Source organism: Bos indicus, chromosome X (genome assembly GCF_029378745.1).
Source record: "Bos indicus isolate NIAB-ARS_2022 breed Sahiwal x Tharparkar chromosome X, NIAB-ARS_B.indTharparkar_mat_pri_1.0, whole genome shotgun sequence".
NCBI lineage: Eukaryota > Metazoa > Chordata > Mammalia > Artiodactyla > Bovidae > Bos > Bos indicus.
Window position 1 is genome coordinate 137,824,050 of NC_091789.1, and position 13,958 is coordinate 137,838,007.

General features: G+C 40.5%; 1 protein-coding gene across 14 annotated transcripts in view; it reads left to right on the top strand.

The window, feature by feature from the left end:
* Window positions 1-13,958, top strand: part of CLTRN (collectrin, amino acid transport regulator) — a 47,528-nt gene that overhangs the window by 1,137 nt on the left and 32,433 nt on the right. For 3 of the 14 annotated variants that reach the window (XM_070784281.1, XM_070784277.1, XM_070784282.1), the window contains exons 2-6: window positions 4,325-4,420; window positions 5,291-5,356; window positions 9,721-9,753; window positions 10,372-10,430; window positions 11,103-11,242. In XM_070784281.1, the coding sequence (XP_070640382.1) occupies window positions 11,171-11,242 (72 nt within the window). In that variant the 5' untranslated portion in view covers window positions 4,325-4,420; window positions 5,291-5,356; window positions 9,721-9,753; window positions 10,372-10,430; window positions 11,103-11,170. Of the gene's footprint in view, window positions 1-4,324; window positions 4,421-5,290; window positions 5,357-9,457; window positions 9,754-10,371; window positions 10,431-11,102; window positions 11,243-13,958 lie in introns of those variants that run through there. The other 11 variants (XM_070784287.1, XM_070784286.1, XM_070784288.1 and 8 more) reach the window with 8 other exon arrangements.

Genomic DNA, 13,958 nt, shown 5'->3' on the forward strand with positions numbered 1-13,958 from the left:
GAGAAAAGATTGAAGAGGTTATTACCAGCTTTTTTTTTTTCCCCCTTCCTGTCCAGAATGGGCACTTCTAGGGTAAGGGCACTTTCCATTAGCCGTTCAGTTATTCATGCACTGAAATCGTATTTGTGGAGTACTATGTTCCAGTGCTAAGAGAGACTTCAAGGAGCTTTTAGCCTGAGGTTTCCCAGCTTGGGTTTGGATGGGATAAGAATTGAAGAGAAAATTAGCTAAGATGTGGTCAGGGGGTGGGTTATAGGTGGAAAAGGACTTGGTAAATGCCTCTCTTTTTAAAATTGAGGTTTAATTGACATATTACAATATATTGGTTTCAGGGGTACACATAATGATTCAGTATTGATGTAATTGTGAAATGATCACCACAGTAAATCTAATAAACATCCACACATAGTTACAGATTTTTTTCTTGTGATGAGACCTTTTAAGATTCACTCTCTTTGCAACTTGCAGATATACAACACAATATTGTTAATTGTAGTCACCTTTCTGTACATTACATCCCTATGACTTATTTATTTTATAAATAAGTTTGTAGCTTTTCATTAAGTTCAGTTCAGTCGCTCAATCCTGTCTGACTCTTTGTGACCCCATGGACTGCAGCATGCCAGGCTTCCCTGTTCATCACCAACTCTCGGAGCTTGCTCAAACTCACGTCGAGTCGGTGATGCCGCCCAACCATCTCATTCTCTGTCATCCACTTCTGCCTTCACTCTTTCCCAGCATCAGGGTCTTTTCCAGTGAGTCAATTCTGCATCAGGTGGCCAAAGTATTGGAGCTTCAGCTTCAGCACAGTCCTTCCAGTGAATATTCAGGACTGATTTCCTTTAGGATGGACTGGTTGGATCTCCTTGCAGTCCAAGGGACTCTCAAGAGTCTTCTCCAACACCACAGTTCAAAAGCATCAATTCTTTGGCACTCAGCATTTTTTATGCTCCAACTGTCACATCCATACATGACTGCTGGAAAAACCATAGCTTTTATTAGACAGACCTTTGTTGTAATGTCTCTGCTTTTTAATATGCTGTCTAGGTTGGTCATAGCTTTTCTTTCAAGGAGCAAGCATCTTTTGATTTCATGGCTGCAGTCACCATCTGCAGTGATTTTGGAGCCCCCCAAAATAAGTCTGTCACTGTTTGCATTGTTTCTCTATCTGTTTGCCATGAAGTGGTGGGATCGGATGCCATGATCTAGTTTTTTGAATATTGAGTTTTAAGCCAGCTTTTTCCCCTTCTTATTTCGCTTTTATCAAGAGGCTCTTTAGTTCCTTTTCACTTTCAGCCATAAGGGTGGTGTCATCTGCGTATCTGAGGTTATTGATATTTCTCCCAGCAATCTTGATTCAAGCTTGTGCTTCATCCAGCCCAGCATTTCGCATGATGTACTCTTCATATAAGTTAAGTAAGTAAGGGGACAACATACAGCCTTGACATACTCCTTTTCCAACCAGTCTGTTGGAACCAGTCTGTTGTTCCATGTCTGGTTCTAACTGTTGCTTCTTGACCTGCATACAGATTTCTCAGGAGGCAGGGGAGGTGGTCTGGTATTCCCATCTCTTGAAGAATTTTCCACAGTTTGTTGTGATCTACACAGTCAAAGGCTTTGGTATAGTCAATAAAGTAGAAGTAGATGTTTTTCTGGAATTCTCTTGCTTTTTCTGTGATCCAGCAGATGTTGGCAGTTTGATCTCTGGTTCCTCTGCCTTTTCTAAATCAAACTTGAACATCTGAAAGTTCATGTACTGTTGAAGCCTAACTTGGAGTACTTTCACTCATTTTACCCACCTCTACCCCCTGCCTTTGCTGCTGCTGCTGCTGCTAAGTCGCTTCAGTCGTGTCCGGCTCTGTGTGACCCCATAGACGGCAGCCCACCAGGCTCCCCCGTACCCCCTGCCTTTGGTAACCCCCAATCTGTTCTCTGAATCTGTGAGTTCAGGTTTGTGTGTGTGTATTTTTAGATTCTACGTATAAGTGAGATCATAAGGTATTTGTTTCCTCTGTCTGGCTTATTTCATTTAGCATAATGCCCTGCAGCTTCATTTGTTTGTTTTTGAGATGCACAGTTTTTCTTGATGTTCAGTCCCAACGGAAATCCTAATTGCTCATCATAAGGATGCTATGAACTAAGTAGGAAGCAAGTGTCTTAAAGAATTTCATACAGATCCCCTCAATGTAAACTGTTGCCACAGTAACAAAGCACAGTTTATTAAATCAATTCTGTGAACCACCCACACTTTCCTGTTTATTTGAGATCACAGACCCTTAATGGTATGGCTTAGTCAGGGCAGCGTTAAGATCATTATTCCCCATGATGGCAAGTAAGTTTCAACTCACATGTTGACTGACTGAATAACTGCATTGGAGTTTTGTGATTGAGTCCGGGCTCAAAAGTAAAACGTTCTATAATAGATTAACAATGTCTTTTGTGGGTTCAGGATGAATGAGTGGTTGCAAAAACTTATCTAGCATCTCCGATTTGTAGTAATAGAGGTCTTACATCTATGTCTTTTAGGCAGTCTTCAGAAACATTTCTTACTGTAAGTTTTTGATGATTTCATACAGTAGAAAGATCAAGGTCATTGTCACTGGCCACAAGGGCAAAAACTTTGATCTTTTGATTATTTCATGTACTTTGTGTATCAACCAGAATGAGGGTAGCTTAAGCTTCTGTTAGGAAAATGAGAGCATCCATGAAATTAAAAGACGCTTATTCTTTGGAAGGAAAGTTATGACCAACCTAGATAGCATATTAAAAAGCAGAGACATTACTTTGCCAACAAAGGTCCATCTAGTCAAGGCTGTGGGTTTTCCAGCAGTCATGTATGGATGTGACAGTTGGACTGTGAAGAAACCTGAGTGCCAAAGAATTGATGCTTTTGAACTGTGGTATTGGAGAAGACTCTTGAGAGTCCCTTGGACTGCGAGATCTAACCAGTCCATTCTAAAGGAGATCAGTCCTGGGTGTTCATTGGAAGGACTGATGCTAAAGCTGAAACTCCAATACTTTGGCCACCTGATGTGAAGAGTTGACTCATTGGAAAAGACTCTGATGCTGGGAGGGATTGGGGGCAGGAGGAGAAGGGGACAACAGATGAGATGGCTGGAAGGCATCACCGACTTGATGGACATGAGTTTGAATGAACTCTGGGAGTTGGTGATGGACAGGGAGGCCTGGTGTGCTGCAATTCATGGGGTCGCAAAGAGTCGGACACGACTGAGTGACTGAACTGAACTGAACCTAAAAGATACAGGGCCTCTCTACCTCTTTGTGTGTGTATACTTGGTCACTTAGTTGTGTCCAACTGTTTGCAGCCCCATGGACTGTAGCCCACCAGGCTCCTCTGTCCATGGAATTTTCCAGGCAAGAATACTGGAATGGGCTGCCATTTCCTGCTCCAGGGAATTGTCCCAGCTCAGGGGTGGAACCCACGTCTCTTGCGTCTCTTGCATTAGCAAGTGGATTCTGTGCCACTTGGGAAGCCCTCTACCTCTTTATGGAGGTTGGTAACAGCGGTACCTGGTGGCAGGGCTAAATGTGATCAGGTAACACTAACTGGCAGTCAGATACAAGATTTAAGGATGGAAAATAGTACTCCATAGAGCATGGTTACAGTAATTTTTACCCAGAAAAAAGTATCATGACTTGTTGAAACCATGAGAAAACTCTTAATACAATACCCAAGCAGTGTTGGCTATGTCAGTAAAATCTTGTTTTTATTGCATAGGACTCATTTTTTTAAAATTCTTATTTTAAAAAATTTCACTTATTTTCATTGAAGTATAATTGGTTTACAATAGTGTGTTAGTTTCAGATGTACAGCAAAGTGATTCAGTTATATATATATATTTCATATTATTTTCCTTTATACGTTATTATAAAATATTGAATATAGTTCTCTGTAATAGCAGTAAATCCTTGTTGCTTATCTACCCCCTCTCTTCTTTGGTAACCATAAATTTGCTTTCTATGTCTATGAGTATTTTTGTTTTATATAAAGATTCATTTGTAATATATTTTAGAATGTACTTAAAAGTGATATCATATCATATTTGTCTTTCTCTGTCTCACTTCACAGAGTATGATAGTCTGTAGGTCCGTCCATGTTGCTGCAAATGGCAATATTTCATTCTTTTTTATGGTTAATATACCATTGTGTATCTATACTACATCGTCTTAAGCCAGTTGCCTGTTGATGGGCATTCAGGTTGCCTCCATGTCTTGGCTATTGTAAATAGTGCTGCTGTGAACATTGGGGTTCATGTGTCTTTTCAAATTAGAGTTTTCATCTTTCTTTTTTCTTTTTTTTTAGTTTTCTTAAGGAATCTGCATCCTGCTTTCTATAGTACCTGCAACAATTTACATTGTACGTGGGACTCATTTGAATGTATTGGTCTTCATGGACAAGGTGAGACAGTCAGTCACATATGCATTCTGTTTATGAAAGTGTTCTTTAAATTGCTACCTTAGGAATATAAAATTGGCAGAATTATACTCACTTAGTTTGTCTGAATTAATCTTTATTTCTAAAGATTAGTGATTAACTTTCTCTGAAGCTGAAAATTGTTACCTTGTGGGGGTGAAAAGGTAAGGTTCATAAAGTTACAGTTGTTGATTAACCTACAAAATTTGACTAGCCTTCGAATATTATAGCTTTGGATTTTTTTTTCTCATCTAAGAAGGGCATAAGGTCTGGGAGTGGAGACTGAAGTTTTCCACAGCCCAGGGTTCCTGATTTGTCAAAGTACTGGAAATTGTCTTTCTCTGGTGGAGATAGTCAAAAAAATTGCAGTGTACTTCATGATACTTAATTTCCATGGTCTTAAATGCCTTAGACTGCCAATTTATAGTTCAGTTTTACTGTCAAATATTCATGGGCCATGAGAAATGCAAATGGAACCAAATATAATCCCTGCCCTCCAAGAACTTAAAATTTGAAGGATCTAGAAACAAATCATGTTGGCAATAGATCCATGTGCGAATGTGAACAAAATGCTGTGGAAACACAGGACAGAGAATGAAAAGTTAGTAGAGTGGACAAGTCCACAACAAACAACAGCTAAGAATCTATAACAAAAAGAAAAGAAAGATTTCTTAAAGGAGGTGATCATTGAGATAGACCTGTAATGGTGGTTAAAATATTTAAAGATAAAAAATGAAAGCTCACAGTATTCAGGTCATTCTAGGTTTTGAAAATTACCTGATTGTGACAATGAAGCAATCAGTTAAAATTTCAAAGCTGCACTTGTCCTCCATACTACATCTTGTTTTATCGCAGGTAAATGGAGCATACATATCACCCACATGTATTTACAACTCGGATGAACTTTAAAAGGCATCTTATGTGAGTCAAAAGACCAACTCATGTGTTTCCTTTTCGTGTGATCTCATGTTTAATTCATTCTCCAGATCAGTAGTTACGTGCCAAGAAACTGCTTTTCAGTAATGTTGTGGAGTAGGAAAAAGCACGGAGAAATCAGTTTCTCTTTCCTGTCTCAGGAGACTCAGTGCCTTTTGTATCGCTCATGGCAATAGTAGTCTCAACTTTTTATCTGCATTCTTGAAACTCTAAACATTGCCAGTAATAGGGCCATATTGTGAATGTTTGAAACCACTTTAGTTGTCATCATTACCACTGTTACTGATAAATTATTAAGCTCCTATTTGTAAAATTGCTGAAATGAGCATTGTATGGAACAAGTTGGATATGAATTTTCTGGAGGTTTAATACTTACAATTGTGCATGAAAATAAAGACTAAGTATGTGCAAGATTTTGAAAAGTGAAAGAAAAAACCCCGCTATGTTGAGAGTCAAGAACGATAGCTTCTAGTTTTGGGTTCACCACTTTTACTAAACTCTCAAGCTCTTTAGTTGTTAAAATCTTTTTTGGTACATTCCAACTGATCCAGACCTTGTAAGAAAGACTCTTCATGTTTTAAGTCAAGTTATTGACAGTATCTTATCACTAAACATTTTCTTTTTCTGTTCATCTTGCAGGACCTATAAAAGGCAATATTTTTAACCATTTCATTTTTGGCTGCTGTTTCTTTTGCTAATGACAAATACTTTTCTAATTTTCTAATGCTTTTCTAAATACTGGGGTATAGAAAAATTAAAACTGTAACTGTAGACTATTGAGAAAATAGAATGAGATCACTGTACATTTGTACTTGTTATGTCATGTGGCCAGAACAATATTCCAAGGAAAATTCGTAGCCATAGGTATTTTCATATTAACTGAGAAAGATTAAAAATAAATAAGCCTATTAGCCAGTTCAAGAGTTATAAAAAGAACAAGAAAACCAGTATGATGGTGAGATTAAAGAATAACTGTAAAGCTGGATGAATTAGGAAGCAGAGGAATTAAAAATTAAATGCAAGATCTTCTTTGATTAACCAATAAAAAGAGTAGGTAAATCTCTGGAAAGAACAGTGGAAAAATGAGGAAAAAATTAATATATAACTGGGAAATATAAAGGGACTATAACAATGAATGGAGTATTTTATGAGATATATATTGTATGCAGTCTATGAGAAGACTGGAAAATCTTAATGAAATGAATGCTTCTCTTGGATACCATAAACAGTGAAAGGGGAAAGAAATAAGAAACCTGCAATTAATGACATTATAAGAAAGTTTTAAAATTAAGAACTCTTCCTCCAAAATATATATAGTCTTAAATTCTTCAACTCTGAATATTTCATTTCTTCTGCATTTTCAAGTATTTGTAAATGTAGATAATGTTACAAATCGTTCTATACCATTTTTCAAGGTGGTACTGTAAGGACTGGAAAAAGGGATCAGCACTTGAATAGGAACCTAAATGGTATTCTTCTATGAAAATGGATTTAAAAAGCTAAAGAAAACAAACACAGCAAGAAAGTCCAGAAGCAAGTTAGAAGTAATCAAACTAAGTTTATCTAAGGATTGGATCAACCTAAAGAAATTTTTTAATATAACATGCCAAGTGGTAAAAATTCTAGGGTCATATTAATAGATATTGAAAAGGCAGGTGATAAAATTCAATGTCACTTGACAAAAGGAAGTTTTCAGTAAGTTAGGAATAAAAGGTGCTTTTATCTTACAATATATCAAATTTAAAGTGACACACTGGGGGATTCCCTGGCTGTCCAGTGGTTAAGACTCTGTGCTTTCATTGTCGAGGGCATGAGTTCAATCCCTGGTCAGGGAACTAAGATCCCACAAGCCACACTGCACAGTCAAAATAAATAAATAATTATATTTAAAAAAGTAAAATGACTCAACCAGATCCCGTGGGGAGCAGCATTCCCATTAGGGTAAGGAAGAAGACAAGGGCCTATGTGATTCTCACTGTGATGCTGCCCTGTTCTCACAGGGCCACTACAATGAGACCAAACGACAATAATGTCACAAGGGAACACACAGGAAGATCCAAGGCTAAGGAACGTGTGTTTCAACTATTAAAATATATTCACACTGGTCATCCGTATGGGTGGTATTATAGGTATTTTGTACTTTTCGCTTTTTGGTTCTCTGTATTTTCTGTACAGAACTTCTGTTGCCCTTTTCTCTGTTGATTTTTAAAATGAGGCAACAAACATTGAGAAATCGTAATTCAAAAGAGAAGAGAGTTTCTTCTCTTTTCAAATGAATGGCTTAAATACAGTTCACTGTTTTACTGTCTGCAGTCCTCCTAAGTAAAAGCAAAAGAGATACTTGATATTTTTATGAAGTCTTAAGGCTAAAGCAAGTCTGAATCAGATTCCTATCTCTCCAGGGGTTTACTATATGCGACTAATCAGTTTTGTTACAATCTCTATCTATCCCCTGCCACCCTCCTCCCCGCAGGATGCCGATATCTGGTCTAACATTTCCTAAGATAAGTTCATCTAGCCTGACTTTATTTTCAGGGGTTAGCTATGTAGGCCCTTCCTTCTAGGAAATTTCCATTTCCCCCAATAGTAAAATTTCTGGAATGACTGGGTTCATTCCAGAACCCAGGGAGACTGGGCCACGTCTCTCTCTAGAACAACTTTTCCTGACTCTGTATCCTGGCAACCAAGGTGAAGGAGATGAAGAAAAGCTCCTTAAGTGGAGTTAGCTGACAGCAATGGGTCATCTACAATAAACTATCACCCTAACCAGGAAGGGGAAATGAGAAGTGTAGTTGTTGATATTTTTCTTGTTGTTTCTTTAAAAATCCAAATTTTCTATTTAACAGTGGGGTCATCCAATCTAATTTTTCCATTCATGGTTTTTAAGCAACAAGGTAGAATTTGGGGACTGAACTCATGCAGAGGCTGCGTGGTAGAGAGGAAGGCCCTGACACTGGCCTGCTGGGGGCTTGATTGGCATCTGTAGAATGCCCGTGAGGGGATGGTTCTCTGCTCACTGCCATAGTCCTCAGAGCATCTCTGAGGTTTTGTTACAATGTCCCTTTTGACCAGTGATGACCCAAAACACAGTCCGGTTCAGCATGGTGGAGATAGGGTTCAGGTGTAAGTCATCCAGGCTGGTAAAGCGACACCCATTCCACTCCTCCTGTTGCCACCAATGCCTTAAACACTGAATCCTCAGTTTTCTCGTATGTAAGTTGACTATAACACAGCAATGCGGGGTGCTGTTTTGAGGATTAGAGGAATAGTCCAGCGAAGCTAGTTCATGGTGAAAGTGGAAGTTGCTCAGTTGTGTCCGACTCTTTGAGACCCCATGGACTATACAGTCCATGGAATTCTCCAGGCCAGAATACTGGAGTGGGTAGCCTTTCCCTTCTCCAGGGGATCTTCCCAACCCAGGGATTCGAACCCAGGTCTCCCGCATTGCAGGCGGATTCTTTAGCAACTGAGCTATCAGGGAAGCCCCAGTTCATGGTAGGTAGTTCCTAATTACTGTTGTATAACTGCACTGACCATTGTCACTAGCCAAATATGTTTACATTAAATTAATACAAATTCAGTGTCTCAGCAGCAGTAGCCCCATTTTGGGTGCTTAACAGCCACCTATGCCTAGTGGCTAGTACATTGTATGTGCTGTATACATGCTATATATTGCAGATATAGAACATTTCCATCATCACAGAATGTTCCATTGGATAGCACTGCTCTATGTCATTAACTTTAATTTTATACAACTACCAGGCCTTAGGGCTGACCAAAAGCATTCTCTTTGATTGGGAAGTTCTCCTGAATGTTCACCTGTGGAGGTGAGAGTCAGATAAAGCCAGTCTTAGAAGGGTGTCCTTTGTTCACCAGAGATAGAAAGGAGTGATGTTTGTTTCCTAAATTAAGATAGTCTATCTATAAGCCAGATATTTCAGTCCTGAAAAGGCAGAGAGTTCACATCGTAAACTTCCAGAAAGGACTAATTCTTTCCACTGTGCATTTAACCAGACAACAGAAGAAAGGGCTGGGGAGGAGTCCAACTTCTGAGTCAGCAGAGAAAACATTCTTTGGAGGTAGAGTTTGGGAAGGACAGCTAATCTGTTTTCCAAACAGATTTTCATAAATAACTGACAGGAGATGGGCTGCTTCTATCAAAGTATTAACCCAAATGATGGGGGTTAATCATTAAACCTTTTAGGTGGTGGCTTGCTTCTTTGTCTCATATTCTAATCCGGGTCACAGAATGGCTAAGGCAGCTTTAAGTGAAGGGTGAATTTTTTTTTTCTTCCGTTTGCCTTGTGTTTTCCACTCTGAAAGAATGTTGTGGCTGCTCTTTTTTCTAGTAACTGCTATTCATGCCGATCTCTGTCGACCAGGTACGTAAGCCTTGAAACTTCAAAATAGATTAACAGTTTTCTGAATGATTGACAAGTCTCTGACTGAAAGACTTCTTTATTTTTCTAAATCTGCTGATGTGTTGTGGCTTGAAACTTGAGCCTGTGAATGTTTTATGAGTTTGAAAGAAAATTTTCAACCATCTAAGATGATTGCAGTTAAACTTTCAGAAGTTTTAGGGACAGTTTAATTGCAATCTGTGTTCTGTTGATTTGAAAAAAAAAAAGTGAAAGTGAAAGTTACTCAATCGTGTCCGACTCTTTGCGACCCCATAGCCTGCACAGTCTGTGGAATTTTCCAGGCCAAAATACTGAAGTGGGTAGCCTTTCCCTTCTCCCGGGGATCTTCCCAACCCAGGGATCAAACCCAGGGATCAAACCCAGGTCTCCCACGTTGCAGGTGGATTGTTCATCAGCTGAGCCACCAGCGAAGCGCAAGAATACTGGAGTGGGTAGCCTATTCCTTTTCCAGAGGATCTTCTTAACCCAGGAATTGAACCAGGGTCTATTGATTTGAGTTACATTAAATATTAGGATTTATCAGGCTCCATTTTGATGGATTTTATCATCATGTACTGCTCTCTTTTTTCTCTCTGGCAGATGCAGAAAATGCTTTTAAAGTGAGACTTAGTATCAGAACAGCCCTGGGAGATAAGGCAGTAAGTGCAGATCCTGCATGTTCCTTTAAAATTTTGTTTGCTAATAACACTGCTTTCTCTGATAATGAGCCTCTGTGCATAGTTATCTTAAACTTGCACAAACTACTTCTAAAGATGTCAAATCTGATATTTTCTTAAAGCAAAACGATTTGTAGTAAAATAGAAATTGTTAATAAAGTGATTTTGCCTGAAGTATTTAATCTGTGGCGTATCCTGGAAAATATGCGAAGTTCTGTACTACCCCAAACAGGCCTGGTTTGGGCTCTGCTCCTGACCGTACTGGTCATTCGAATTTTGTCAGTCACTTTTCTCATCATTGAAAAGAGGGCATGTTTCACCCATGTAAGATCTTTCGTGGCACAAAACGTTCCACTTCTCTGGTCACTTGTCTTCAATTCTCAAATATCAAGATAACAGCATGAAATATATGTTTATGAAATTAAAGTTAAAAAAACACTCATGGGGCTACAGTAGCTATAGGAACAGTAAAGCTGCTGCTGCTGCTAAGTCGCTTCAGTCGTGTCTGACTCTGTGACCCCATAGACGGCAGCCCACCAGGCTCCCCCGTCCCTGGGATTCTCCAGGCAAGAACACTGGAGTGGGGTGCCATTGCCTTCTCCAGTAGGAACAGTAAAGACTCTCAATTAATGAGATGGAGTTGTGTCATTCTAGTTTCAGTTTGCCAGTGTGGTCTGTGAAAATTTTCTCCAATAGAAGGTGAGAGATGCCTCAGGCTAGAGATGATAAAAAGAAATGCTGAAGAAACTTGGACATATTCGGTTTGCAAGGCAATCCACCATTTTGTTCACTCAGTGAGTAATAATCATTCTAACACCAGCATTCCTTCAGAACTTAGCTTACTTTGTACCTGGGACCCTTCTAATCACTTTGCCCACATTAGCTCATTTAGCTCTCTCAACAGCCTTTTGAGGACGATGACATGGGTATTCCCATTCTCATTAGGTGGATGAGAAAACAGAGGTGCAAAGACATTAAGTGACCTACTCAGGATCTCAAGTCAGCAGGGGGCAGGGGGTCAGGTTTGACGGCAGAATCCACCATCTCTGCCAGTGCGTAGGGTTGCTTTTCCCAGAATCCTCTGAGGGCAGGCACCACACTGGATGCTCAGGACACGGTACAGCTAAAACCAGACTTGTCCTTGCCCTTGGGGAGCTTATAGTCGTGGGATTGGTTGCATATCCAATGAACCAAATGCAAGTGTGCGATCTTGACAAGCATTTCAGGAAAGAGAAGTCCACAGGGACTTTGGCCTCATTAGAGGCCACAGGACCTGGCATTTACTGTGAGGTCTAAAACACTAGTAGGAGTGAACTTGGGGAATACAAGGAAAGAGGGTGAAGGGACTAGCACATGCAAAGGCTTATTACAAGGGAGGAACGTGGGAAGAGAAGGGTGGAAGGATGGCCAAGGTGTTTGGAACTGGAGCAGCGAAGAGGAGCATCGCATGTAATAAGTTTCGAGAGAAAGGAGGGGTCAGGCCCAAGAATGTATGGATTGTATTAAGGAGTTTTGGTATTATTTCTAAAGCAAGTGGGGGTTTCGTGGAAGGGGTGTCATGACAGAATGTGTTTGCAAGATACTTTGGCCACAGAGTAGAGGACAGACTCAAAGAGACTAGAGTAGACAGAAGGAACCAGTTGGGAGGCGATTGGAGCAGTACCGGTGAGAGATGATGGCCATTTGGAGTCCGGTGTGTTGATGGAGAGAGGGGCAGTGAAAGGATTTGAGAGCCATGGGATGGGATGACAAGGGAGAGAAGAGGATAGGTCAAGGATAAGCAACTAGATGGATGGTGGCACCTTTATGACTCAGGGAACTGAGAATAGATAAGAAAACCATGGATTTTGGACTTACTGAGTTTGAGACATTATTGAACTGGCTTGAGATATCCATTCCCGCATCTCTTGCACTGAAGTGATGATGACAGTGCTGATGAGGAAGGTGGAGGATGGCCAGAGGAGAGGGGCTGGCCTTGAGCTTTGTGATTCTCAAAGAACTTGCAAAGGAGGCAGAGGGACAGCAGGAAGACCAGGAGGATGCTGTGTCAGGAAAGGAAAGAGAGTACTTTCAGATGAAGGGAGTGTTCAAGAGTGTTGAGTGCTGTTGAGGGGCCAGGCGAGGGGACACTGAAAACCGCTCATTGTGTTGAGCAACGTGAAGATCATTGGTAACATGAGAGAGCTGCTTTGTGGAGTGCAGGGACGGGAAGGCAGGTGGAGGAGGTTCAGAATACGTGGTCAGTGACCAGCTGCGGACAGGAGGATGGACAACTCCTTCAAGAATTTTGGTTGTGAAGGGCAGGAGAGTAACGACAGTTGGTAGAAGAAGGAGGACTGAATAAAGTGATTTGGTTTTGTTATTTTAATGGGAAAGACTTAAGCATAGTTCAAAGTCAATGAACAGCTTCCAGTCAGCATTGAATGCACAGAGGAAACTGATATAGTTTAGATCCAGAGAAGGGCCAAATGGAATAAGGGGATGCCAGGCGGTTTGAGAGTAGGTCACCATGAACTGAGTTAAGGCACACTGCTTTGTGATTTTCTCCAGTTATGCTAGATTACATACCTAAAATGTGGAGTCAGCCACCTTAGTTTGCTGCTGCTGCTGCTGCTAAGTCGCTTCAGTCGTGTCCGACTCTGTGCGACCCCACAGACGGCAGCCCACCAGGCTACCCCGTCCCTGGGATTAGGGCTGCTATAATACTACCACAGACTCGGTGGCTTAAATGATGGAAATTTGTTCCCTCTCATTTTGGAGGCTGGAAGTCCAAGATCAAGGTGTCAGCAGGGTTGATTTCCTTTTGAGTTCTGTGAGAGAGGGATGTGTTCCAGAACATCTCCTTGGCTTTTGGGTGGCTGTGTTCACATGTTTTCCTTCTGTGTCTATGTCCAAATTTCCTGTTCTTACAATGACACCCATCATATTGGATTAGGACCCACCCTAATGATCTGATTTTAACCTAATCACCTGGGTAAAGACACTGTCTTCCATATATGGTTACATTTTGAGGTACTGGGGGTTAGGATTTTAACAAACAACTTTCTTTGTGGGAAATACAATTCAGCCCATCCCATGCACATCCACTCAAGTTTTCAGCTAAGAAAATGAAAACTTGTACTGGTATGAATACAGGAAAGGAAGCTGAGATGGGGAGTCAGTTTATGAGGGGAGAGAGAAAGGATGAAAAGGAATCAACTGTTTACATACAGGATGAGATGTCCAAATGCCCTGTTTGTTGACTGGTTACTAATACTGCAGATTTTGAAGAAGAGTGTGCAGTGGGAAATACAGCACACTTGCAGTGATAGAATAACCAGGAGATTCTATCCTAAACATTATGGTGACATGATTTATCATGGTCCCCAGTCTTTTTTTGTGTAAGATGAAAGAGGGAGACACAGACAGACACACACACACCAACACCACTGTGGCCACAGTTACAACCCAGTGGACCAGTTTGTATTCCATGCCTCTCTACTTTTCATTCTCTGTGTTACTTCTCTTTCA